Source organism: Dinoponera quadriceps, unplaced genomic scaffold (assembly GCF_001313825.1).
Source record: "Dinoponera quadriceps isolate SergipeBrazil2010 unplaced genomic scaffold, ASM131382v1 scaffold1290, whole genome shotgun sequence".
Taxonomy (NCBI): domain Eukaryota; kingdom Metazoa; phylum Arthropoda; class Insecta; order Hymenoptera; family Formicidae; genus Dinoponera; species Dinoponera quadriceps.
The window spans coordinates 165,409-176,789 of NW_014555424.1; the positions used below are offsets into that span (position 1 = coordinate 165,409).

General features: G+C 41.4%; 4 protein-coding genes across 5 annotated transcripts in view; 1 reads left to right on the top strand and 3 right to left on the bottom strand.

The window, feature by feature from the left end:
• LOC106744133 (zinc finger protein 37-like) overlaps positions 1 to 1,399 on the bottom strand; it is a 5,694-nt gene extending 4,295 nt beyond the window's left edge. Inside the window, exon 1 of the mRNA XM_014618606.1 lies at positions 942 to 1,399. Coding sequence (XP_014474092.1) covers positions 942 to 1,076 — 135 coding nt within the window. The 5' untranslated portion in view covers positions 1,077 to 1,399. The remainder of the gene's footprint in view (positions 1 to 941) is intronic.
• A 663-nt stretch (positions 1,400 to 2,062) lies between these two features.
• Positions 2,063 to 5,840, top strand: LOC106744138 (THO complex subunit 5 homolog). The gene is made up of 11 exons (XM_014618619.1): positions 2,063 to 2,272; positions 2,438 to 2,575; positions 2,647 to 2,861; positions 2,940 to 3,015; positions 3,104 to 3,289; positions 3,368 to 3,500; positions 3,974 to 4,213; positions 4,305 to 4,407; positions 4,499 to 4,700; positions 4,788 to 5,085; positions 5,167 to 5,840. The coding sequence occupies exons 1-11, from the start codon at positions 2,177 to 2,179 to the stop codon at positions 5,481 to 5,483; spliced, it is 2,004 nt and encodes a 667-aa protein (XP_014474105.1). The 5' UTR covers positions 2,063 to 2,176; the 3' UTR covers positions 5,484 to 5,840.
• Positions 5,841 to 5,846: 6 nt separating this feature from the next.
• Positions 5,847 to 7,847, bottom strand: LOC106744091 (coiled-coil domain-containing protein 65). Its single transcript, XM_014618521.1, is given in 7 exon segments — positions 5,847 to 6,060; positions 6,116 to 6,253; positions 6,557 to 6,987; positions 6,990 to 7,267; positions 7,310 to 7,335; positions 7,367 to 7,630; positions 7,694 to 7,847. Coding segments are annotated over 7 exon segments (1,470 nt in total). The 5' UTR covers positions 7,832 to 7,847; the 3' UTR covers positions 5,847 to 5,865.
• Positions 7,848 to 7,889: 42 nt separating this feature from the next.
• Positions 7,890 to 11,202, bottom strand: LOC106744139 (differentially expressed in FDCP 6 homolog). 2 transcript variants are annotated; one of them, XM_014618620.1, is made up of 9 exons: positions 11,104 to 11,202; positions 10,801 to 10,920; positions 10,387 to 10,590; positions 10,203 to 10,318; positions 10,005 to 10,128; positions 9,593 to 9,934; positions 9,313 to 9,514; positions 9,045 to 9,200; positions 7,891 to 8,945 (listed from the first exon to the last, which is right to left on the bottom strand). In XM_014618620.1, the coding sequence occupies exons 1-9, from the start codon at positions 11,200 to 11,202 to the stop codon at positions 8,695 to 8,697; spliced, it is 1,614 nt and encodes a 537-aa protein (XP_014474106.1). In that variant the 3' UTR covers positions 7,891 to 8,694. The 2 variants fall into 2 exon arrangements, with proteins under 2 accessions (XP_014474108.1, XP_014474106.1); XM_014618622.1 differs by lacking the exon at positions 11,104 to 11,202 and having other exon boundaries at positions 7,890 to 8,945; positions 10,775 to 10,866.
• Between the last annotated feature and the right edge of the window lie 179 nt (positions 11,203 to 11,381).

The following is an 11,381-nucleotide window of genomic DNA, read 5'->3' on the forward strand; positions in this document are numbered from 1 at the left end:
CTTTTTGAAAACTTATGTACTAGGTCATTAACCATGTTGAATATGTATGATTTCGAACATTAGAAAGGTATGGATTATCAAGGGCAGTATTTCTAGTTTGATCTTATAATTAAGATTGTCTTAAATTCATCTTAAGTTGTCAAGATTGTTTCATTGGATATAATCTTTTCTAGTCACTGGCTAGATGAACTTAAGGCAATTTTCATTATTAAATTGGAATATTGTTCTACAATTTGTTAATAACCAAGATGCCTCCCACATCTTGACAAAGGAAGCTCTTAGTTTTATTTCATCATAAATGAGGAGAAACTAGCAAATATATAATAAAACAAGAAATTTCCAGCGCAATGCCCCTTTAATGTCAGTCATGATTTTATAAACAGTAAGGAAAGCGGAAAAAAAATGACACCTATGTACATATATTATACATCATACTTATGTACACATACAACATTCATACATAGACACATACATACATAACATGTAATTTTTAGTACATAGATTTGCTGCATGTATACTATTATCATTTGCGATTATTTCGAAAATGATCGAAATTAGGAGCACTGTAAGCGATACTGAATTACGTGCAGACAAAGCGTCGCGCTTCAGCCAAAGCAGCGATGTTTATGTAACATGTATATGAGATATTCTAGTGTCGAGTGTCGGTTTTAGCATAAAATGCACGGAGAAGCGTAAAAAGCGCGTCTCCCCCTTGTGTGTAGCCATTATATCTGCTCGTTTCCGCTGTACTTTCTGCACCTCGTCACACTTAGTCGCTCTTTCCTTGCTCTCGAAATGCGCATACATACTCGTTTGACTTTTAATTCAAAAAGTACAGCCGAAATGTGCAGACCCGTATTTATTTTGCCGACCTTACACCTGCTTAGCTAGCGAGACCCTACGATGGGAAGCCCGCGCGGCCATGCGGCACAACAACTCACCATTATGTTGATCTTCGAGTGGATCTTGACGCTCAGGTAGCGTCTCATGCCCTCCTCGCCGAACACATCGATGTAGAGTCTTTCGAATTGGCCGCACAGCCTGCACACCTTCGCCTCTCTCTCTTCCAGCTCCATTCTTGATTTCCTCTCTCGTTCTGCGTATCCGGGACTATGTTCTGAGATACATAAAGAGGAGGAGAAACCGACGAAGAGATAATCGAGGGAATCCACGCCCGCCGTACCGCGTCGTTTTGTGCTGAGCCAACGACGGGACCTTCCGCCGCGCGAAGTCTCCTCTTTCCTTCTTGAATGTTTGTACTCTTCGAAACGCTCTTCCGCTTTCTTCGTTTAACGGCACTATGACGGCCAGATGAAACGCGCGAAAAACGGTAAGGAAGGTATACGCGAGGTACGACGTAAGGGGCGAATATGGAGGCGACAGTTCCGTCGGTGTTACTACGTGCTTTGAGTACGTGAGGGAAATAATCGCATCTTGAGCCAGCCAGCCGTACGCTCGTTCGCCCCACCACTCGCACTCTCCTCCTTGCCGCTAATTGGCTCCCGCAGATACGACGTGTGCAATAACCAATCAACCTCTCGCTCTTACGATAAAAGCGACCAGTCGATTGGCTACCGCGTAGTCTTTTGTCGCGTGACAAGCGTGCCGTGTTCTTGCGATATTCATAATGCCCGTGTCCGACTACGGATTGGAGATTGAGAATGAATTGAAATTTTACTCATCGGTGCAAAATACACTAAATTTCACTTAAGTTGAGTTTAATTAACTTTGCACTGATTGGCCAAATACAATTCAATTTAAACCCCAATCCGTACTCTGATACGGGCTTTAGGTCCTATCACACTAGGGATTAAAGTTAAGATTAGATTGAAATTTGACTAATTAGAGCGAACTTAACTAAATTCTAAAGTGTTCCGAGCCTTAGGCTTGTTCTACAATGTCGGAACGCAGCCGATGGTCCAATGAGAAAATTTATTTTTCGATAGCAAATTCTTCTCATTGGACCAGCGACTATGTTACGATATTCGATGACGACCTACCACGTATTGCATGTCAGACCTGAATTCTCCATATGACCTAACCTTTATTTACTATATTTTAGTAAAGTATAACCTCTTTTTCCCGTTGATGCTTTCCTCGTGTTGTGTTGTTGATGGAAATACGTATTGTAGAATCTGATTAGTGAAAGTATAATTTAATACGTACGATTAACAGAATGGGCAAAGAAAATGAAACGGATGGTACGAAGAAAAGGAGGAAATCTGTGAGCGGAAGCGGTGGAACGACAGTGAAAGATGGAGACATGTACAAGGTATGTAGGAGTTGTGAATTATGTTACAATTTATTTATTAACTTGGCCATTATACAAATATTCTTGTATAATTACTCTATCGATTATAATTAAAATCAAACATTGCTATTCTCTTATGTTTTTGTAGCACGACTATATGTGTAATTCATTAATATTTTACTGTAGACAATAATTAGTTACGAAGAGAAGGAAGCTATCGAAAGACTGCCTGAAGATGATTCCGAGTTCTTCCTGACGACTTGCGACAATATTCGAGCGGCAATGAGCAAAATAGCTAAATTGAAGTCCAGTGGAGACCCAAACGTTAGTAACAAAGTAGATTATTATTTATTGTCAAATTTGCTTTAAGAATACTAAAAGTAATAACACTTCAGGTGAAAGATGAAATTCGTGAACTGCAAATCCAGACGTCCTTGCATTTTATAGAATTGAAGAAGCTAAATCGTATGGAAAAGTTCCGTACGAAATTTGCACGCGATTCACTTGTGACGGCAAAAAGTAGTGTAGACAGCAGGCATCTGCATTTACAGAACTTACTGTATGAAGTCATGCATTTGAAAAAGGAGGTTATCAAGTGTCTTCAATTCAAGTAAATCTTATTTTTATATGAAAATATCTTAGAATATTTCATCTTATTTAAATAACAAATTACCTTCTTAATATATAGATCTAAGGATGAGTTGATAGCACTTGTTTCAGAAGAAGAATTTTACAAAGAGGCTCCCGAAAGTATTTCGCGACCTGTATGTATTTTTCATATGCAGCTTATACAAAATATAGTCCATATAAGCTTATTATTCAATAAGTATTTATATAACATATATATTTTAGGAAACAACAAAGAATAATCCACATCAACTAAGGCTGGCGCGTTTGGAGTGGGAACTGACACAAAGGAAGCAATTGGCAGCATTGTGTGATGAACTAACAGAAAGTAAAAAAGCAGTGGCAGCCAGCATTGATGTAAAACAGACACGTTTGGATAATCTCGCACCACAGCTACGTGCCATATTAGAGGTAGCACTCTTACTTTTTGAGAATTTTTCTATCGAACGTTCGCCCAGTTGGAAATTTTAATTTCTCGTCTTTCCACAGGCAAGCAAATCGTTGCAAGAGAGTCTCGGATTGCCACTGGATAAAATTCGCCAGGAACATCAAAAAGCATCATTACTTGCATCGCCGCTTTATGTCCTGTATGCGAAAGCATCCGCCTATAGGGATGCTTATGGTATGATTAATATATAGGCGCTCGTTTTCACTAAGCTATTTTTTTTTTTTATGTGTAACGTGGAGTGTGAAACTACTGTCGTTTGTTTGCACAAGCCACCGGGGTCTCGGCAGGCATTTTAATTTGGATGAATGCCTGTGCGCGCACAGTCTTTTTTTGTTTTTCTTATTTATTTATTTTAATATTGACATTCAGTATAAGTTTATTGTTCTTTGCATTTTTTTTACTGAAGTTAGATTTGAACAAAAATTGTTTAATTTTCGATCTATGTCGTTCCATACTTCACATTAATATGAATATTAAAATATAATTACATAATATAATTAAATATCTATTCACATATTCCATTAAATATAAAAAAAAAATATATATATATAATATATAAAATTTGTATCATATTACATTTTATATACACATACTTAAATATACTCGTATATTTTTATATAGCTGCTATTTTATATTTATATTTGTAGATGGTACACTACTAGTCAAAGTAGAAGGTGACGAGGATGAAGCAAAACGTGCGAATTGTCAAGATGGTCTACAAGAATCAGACTCAGATACTGAGAACCAGGCGGAGAGTATCGTGGAGGAAACGCCGGTACACAAGAAAAGACATCACAGATTATCTCGTGAAGCCAGACAGGAGGAGAAAAGATCTAAATTGTTGCAGCGACACCCATTGCATGTTAAAATTGTGATCACGTTGAAAAGTAAGTTGTGGATAAATAAACTTGAATTAAATCGACTTAATATCTCTTGAAAACTTGATTTTTATGCTACGTTTAAATGTTAATCTTTCAGGTGAGACGAAATTGACTTTGTATTTCTATTACATGATATATTTAAAAGTAATTACTGTGGAATCGAAGCTTGAAACAGAAGAATTAGGAGGTATAAGTGCTGGGTAAGTAAACTTTGATCATATAAATATACCAGTGATCAACATTTTGATATAAAACAAATTAGCTTTATTCTTTCAAGTCTTTAATCAACAGGGACATGCTGATATCCGAATCGATTCTCCGCGAGTTATATCCACGGGATCTAGGATTGGATAGTCCAAATCCTGCCAATCATTATCAACTGTCGCGACATAATTTGGGTTCGTTCTCATCGCTGGGACTAGGCATTCCCTATAAATGGGCACAGAGAATGGCTGGTTTGACTTTCGTCTTGCCGGATACGCGCGAACAAAAGGTACGTACACATCGTGCGCATCAATGAAAGCAAAAATTTCTCGCGTCAATCGACAGATCAAAATTCAATTTTTTCGTTTACGTACAGCCCACGAGCCAGGAACTAACTCAAGATTGCGTCGAGAGTGTGTTGAAGGAAATCAAGCGGCGCGTGAAAGCGAGATTGGAGCTGTGTAAAGAGATACGGCAACTCGAGTCCGGCAATCTACCGATCCTCGTCAGCACGACGGATCCAATGCCGCAGAAGATCTCCACGTCCCTGCATCGATTCACGACCATGACGTGGAAGAATTACTCGAATTACGTCTCCTCGCCTGCTTTCTATCAGCGAGAACTACTGTCGTCCATAGACATTTTCTACGAGGCCGTGCTTCGCCGTGGAAGCAGTAAGATTATCCTCCGTGTTAAGAGTGAGGCGTCAACGAAACCAGGAATATCGTGTATGCATTTAAAATGTTCCTTCACAGGTGAGCTCGTGGCGAGGATCGCCATCAAACCGGATTATCCGAAGATAGCGCCGGTATTCAGTGTGAGCATCAGCCCCATGGTCCCGGCATCTGCCGATATCGTCCGAGACATCGAGAGAGAAGTTAACGTGATGTGGACGAAATCGCCGACACTGATCGCGCAGATACAGCGACTGAGGGCGTGTTTCGACATCTACTTGGAAACGGAGAGCATGGCGCCAAAGGAGAAGATATTCTTCCATCCGGTGAGAGGGAGAACTCGCGCTCGACCGTACAAATACTTGCCGCTGGGAGGAGGCATATTTACTCACCGTTAGACAATAAGTCATTGGGTCGATGCGAAAGTTCGTTTCGTCCTTTTTTTTAATTAGCTCTTCGCTCAGAAATTCCAGAAAATCTTACAGCTGCCGAAGAGATGGCATCGGACAAAACGGCGTGTACCTCATTGATTTATTGATAATGTTACACATCATTTTAACAAAACAACGGAACTTTTGCATCAACCCAATATTTCTCGCAACATCTGCTCCTGGTGTGATCCCCCAGCGTCTCGTACATACTTTAATGAGACTGGACTACTACTCGTAAGAAAAATGATAAAAATCGTCATTTCACTTTAGGTATCTAAGTACGTATATTTTGTCAATAATCTTAATTGTCGTATTTCCTGTTAGATACGGTAGAAATGTAAATAAATATTCATATGACAACAGAAGTAAGTGGCCGTGCAGCCGGAGTTCTGGAAACTGTTATGAGATATGTGCGCAGCGTATTCCTCAGCTGTTTGTTCTCGAACGACAACTTGTCGCACTCCTTCTTCATGAAGATGTTGTCAGCCTTGATGTAATTGTACTGCTCCCAAAACTTCTCCAACTTATCAAACGGCTCGGACATCTGTGAAAATGATCCCGTACGGCACAATCCCGCTCGTTTCTCACGCGATACTTACGCAGCTGGTGAATGCTTTCCTGGATCCCGTGTCGCGCAGAGTGTATTTCTGAATGGTCAACGAGAACGGCTCCAAGTTCGAGCACATTTTCAACAACGAAAGCAGCGCCGTACCCTTCTCCGAAATTCTCCGCAACTCCTGCAAATCAGGCAACCTCGAAGATATGTATCATCTAAGCTCGCATTCTAAATTCTCATTTATCGATAAAAATGTTTTAAATGTGGCTGCTTAGCCAATCACGTGATTTCCAAACTACTTTAAGATTTTTATCAATAAAACTATGTAAATTTTTTAATTTCAGCTACATTGCCAAAAAGGGAGCTTTACCCTGAGCTCTAATCATTTCAATTGGATAATGATAGTTTAATATAATAACTTTTGGAAATTTTTTATGGAAAACCTGTGAATGAGAGAGTTTGATAGGTGGTCTCTCTCTCTCACTTTCAGGACAGTAGCGCTGATAATAGTCAATTTCTTCAACTGTGTAGCGTCCAACATTCGAGCCACGGAGAATTCCTGCCTCAAGCTCTGAAGTCTCTTTCCCATACGCACGATGTGATCCTTAAGTTCCGTTATAGTCTGCTCGCGTTTCTGCGACAACGCCTGCATCTCCTGCTTCAGGTTCTTAATCGTGCCCTGCATTTGCGCGTGCAATCTCGGATATTGCGCCACGTCAGCCTGATGAGCGTCATCTTGTTCCTTCAAGTACTCGTACTGCTTCCTCTTGTCTCTCGTGCTTCTCTCGTACTCGGCCATTGTCTCGTTAAGCTGCCGCCCTAGCTTCTCCATCTCATTGGAAGTGTATTGCGTTAAACGCGACATAGAGTCTTCCTTCTGAAAATATTTCCGATCGAAGGCTCATTAGTTCGTCACAGAGGCAATGGTGAGGCATATAGCCGTACCAGATACACGATGCTATATGTGTTGACGGCGTTCTGGATCTTCGTTTGCATCAGTGAGTCTTCTATCTGTTTGTTTTGCTCGAAGATTATCCTCTGCAGTTGTCTGCAACGTTGCTCCAGATCCTTTCGTACGCCATTCAATTCCTTCATCTCGTTCGAAGCGATATGATCGCGCTCGCGTACGAAGGATTCGTACAAACGAGTACACATTTTCTTGTACTTTCCTATGCGTATCATATTGATTAGTAAACTTTACGAAAACTAGGCTGATGTTCAACATTCTATTTGGAACTTAGCATTAGAATCTTCGGCTGTTTTCTGCACAAATTTAAACGATACCACGTCAGACGTATGAGCTACCGAATATAACATCCATTATTTGAATGTGAGCCTCTTGTAGCCTCCTGTGATCCAAATCCGCTGCGCCTAGCTCGTTGTACAAACGTTGTATCACCGAGTCCTTCGTTTTCACCGTGCGATCGAAGTTCCTCCATAGATACTCCACGTCCTCGTAAAGCTCCTTGCACTTGATTCGTCGCAGAATAAATCTCCATTGTTCGTTGATTTTCGCAGTGTTCAGTCGTGAGAACGCTTCCTCGCGTTTCAACTTGTTCTATATACGAGAGAATCGATTTATGGAAACGCGATCACGTTTTGGGCACTATGCACTCAGTACCTTCGTAAAAACTGCGATTAGCTGCTGCTTGCGTCGTTTCGCCTCTAATTCCAATTCGGCTCGATGCTGCAAGTAACGAGCGCGTTCCTCGTCGCTCATACGAGCCAGCTTACTTCCCTTTCCCTTTTTCTTCGGCATCTTGCGGGTGAAGAACGAGTGACCTTACACGCTCTTGTTTTATAAATTAGTATTCAGATCGTTTATTCTTAACAAGATACAAATTCTTCTCAAAGATAACAACACACTGGGTCTGCCGCGGGTCAGCCATGTGCAGTATATGTTTGATCAATAACGATCGATCTTTACTTACAATTAGTAAAAACATAGTATTTCGTTTTTCTTTTACGTCGCTTATGTATATAAATATATTATCAAATTTTATCCGACTCAAGTAAAAAATCTAATTCGACTCGGGTAAAATATTAGGCAATCTTTAGTCCGTTTCATAAGATAGTTGTGAAAAATATTCTAGCGTGCGTATACATTAGCAAAAAGATTCAGTAGCTTTGTATATACATTTCAACGGAATTAAACTTGTTAGATATTGTTTTGATTTAATGAAAACGACTGAGAACAAAGTATATATCTACACTACCTGGTGTACATTGTATGCATACCTCAGAAGTGTATTTCGAGATTTACAAGATCTGCGAAAACTGCGTCAGTTTTGAGACGAATCAGGAATGAAGAGTAGTTCGCGTAATACGGTGTACACGCAATATTAATACTATGCGATACCAATATTTTTTTGGCTAAAATCGCGGAAGAGGCAAGCGGACGATGTCGGGGATATAAGGAACTGTCGAATTCGTATACCCTGATCGGAGCTCGCGCGTGGAAAATCTCCCGTGTTTCTCACGGAGATAAAATATAGTTGCCTCTCGACGTACAATATAGTTTCTATCAGGCTCTTTGTGTCTCTCTATTTGGTGGAAAACTTAAATGCAACTCGGGCGTTGATAAATGCTGCGTTTTCTTTCTCGGCTGGAAGCCCACGCGTATCAGAGATTTTTCTGCAACGTCACGGGCCTGCTGCTTTCAAGCTTCTCCAAGAGCGGCCTCTCCTTTGTCGTCGGTACGAAACTCTGAGTGCGTCTGATTCTCTCGCCTCCTCTCAGCGGCCGCGCCACAATTTGAGCTTCCAGCAGAAATTGAGCCTCTTCGGCACGCTTCACCTTTTCGCATGCAGCGCGCAGCTCGGTATCCAAGTGTTGTCTCTCTGCTTCTAGTTGCTGCAGCCGTAAACCGGCGTCTGAAGTGACGAAAATATAGTGATATCAGAAGAAAAGTATGTGAAGTGAAATCTTGAAGAAAAGATATAAAATGAGAAAGCTGAAATACACGCTCATACCATGCAGCTGCCGCTCGTTCTCTCGTTGCATTCGCTCGAACTCCAGTCTCTTCATTTTCTCCATCTCCAGCAGTTTCTGCTGTTCCTCCTGCAGCTTCTCCAATTGCTCCCTTTTCTCCCACTCTTCGCGCAAAACTCTCGCTTGCAGACTCCGTACTGTAATATGTACGATATATTTAAATTGCACGACATTGTTCTCTCACAAAATAACATTAATATGGCGCCAAAACAATTTGATAAAGACAAATGGCAAATCAAACGCGCCCACCTATCTCCTCATCACGTAAAGCTTGTTTCTCCTCCTGCAGTAGCAACTCCAGCTTCTGCTTCACGTCCTCTAGCTGTTGTACCTTAGCACACTCCTGCTTTGACAGAGCCTCGAGTTTCCGTGCCTGTATCTCAGCGGCGACTCTAGCTTGCCTCTCGTGCTGAAGCTCCAGCTTGGTTTCCTCTTTCTCTTGCTTAGTTGCCTGATACATACAATAGAACATACATCGGTATATTCGCAGCAGCAGTGGTATGTTTGATCAGATCTTCGCCGATTATACCTGTCGTAAGGATCTCCTCTGATTGGCCAGATTCCTTTGGTAGCCTATCTTCTCGCCCGAATGCTGAATAGCAGTCTGCAGAGCTGCGAGCCACTGCAGCCTGCCCTTGTGATCCTCTGCCACTAGCTCGATACATCTGTGCTCAGGAGTGCTGAGCACAAATCTCCTGTCGGGCTTACCGCTGTTGGTCAACGCATCGGCCCAGCAGTTAGCGTTCAACAATATCAGTCCGGATGGTTCCTTCTGCTGAGAATCCTTGTAATATGCCAATTCACCGGGACGCAACACGAACCAGAAATATCGCAACGTCGGCAACAGGAAGCCTTTTTTCATCAAGTATCCCTGCGACATAACATCTATTTAATTCGCGACCCGTCATTGTCATTACACAAAATTCGAAGCTTTGGTTTACCTTCTTCACCACGTTCTCCACATATATCTGGTAGAGATCATCAATCGCCTCTGTCAACGCGACAGTGTCCAAGGTGTTGCCGCCGCTGTACTTGGATTCGAGAACCGCCAGGAACGTGGGGAACCTTCACACACGTTCACAGGTGAAAAACGTGTTTTCTTTGTAATTTTATCTTCGATTAAACGGACAGAGAGCTACCTGAACATTCCGATAGCCGCTGACAGAGCAGAAAAATCTGTCGCATCCCATTGCAAGCCTAAAGACATTACAAGATGAGAAGCAATTCGAGCCACTTCGTCGCCGTGCATTGATACCTAAGAGGACGACATATTAGACACTGGATCACAGGAGATATCCTGTTTATATAAACGTAATAGCAAACCAGGTAAGCATCTGTTGCATCCGGTTCAGTTTCAGCTAGCAGACAGTAAATTCTGAACAACTGGTAGACACTGTGATCTTCAAATACCGGATGGGATCTCTCTAGATATACCTTCTTACATATCAGCCAGCAGATCTCATCGATTCCTTCTTCTAGTGCTCTTAGCATTTGTATAGAAGTGGCATCGGTGATGGAAGAGAATACCTGAATCAGTAATAATACCAAATTTGTGATATTTATTATGGTACGCACTAAGTTGAACAGCTGGCTGCAATTGAAGCAAAGCAAATGCTCTTAACAAAGGAAAGAAGAGACAGATTCTAAGCACTTCTCTCATCAAGAAGCAACAGCATTAACATTTGTCCTCAACTTTATCCAAGTAACTCACTGATATTTAGTCTCACAGTGCCTTACTTCTTTCTGCAAATAATAGATGTACTGATCAAATGTTAAACTCTGAGTGCTCCGATAATGTTCCAGGCCCTTCTCTACTCCATACAAGTCCATTAACGTGCCGATATTAGCTGTCAGAACCTATGGACAAGCACCAAATATATATAATACTCTTCCTAACATTTAAATTTATCAAAAATTCTAAATATTTAAAATAATTGCTTGAGACGTAAATCAAGCGAAGGTGTGTAAAACAGCAGGAAAGACGAATAAAATTCAACGTCAAATATCACCTACACCCTGCGCCACTTTCTCGACGTTTACCTTTAACTTCGACTTGGCAACCGTGTTGCTACCGTCGACCTGCAGTGCATAAAACGCATGCCAAATGCTGTTGGTTAGGTTCTTGAACAGGTGGGCCATCGCGGCAACTCCGCAGCAGCAACAGGTGTGTTTATCCGTCCGTCTCTTCTATCTGTTTTCTACGCCGTCGTTGTTATCGCACTCTGACGAGTACATATCTTTAAATGGCGTTTTACCCTTCCTTCCGCACGCTCCGCACAATCCTTCAGGCCAAAGGCTGGCTGTTCCTCGTTGCTCTC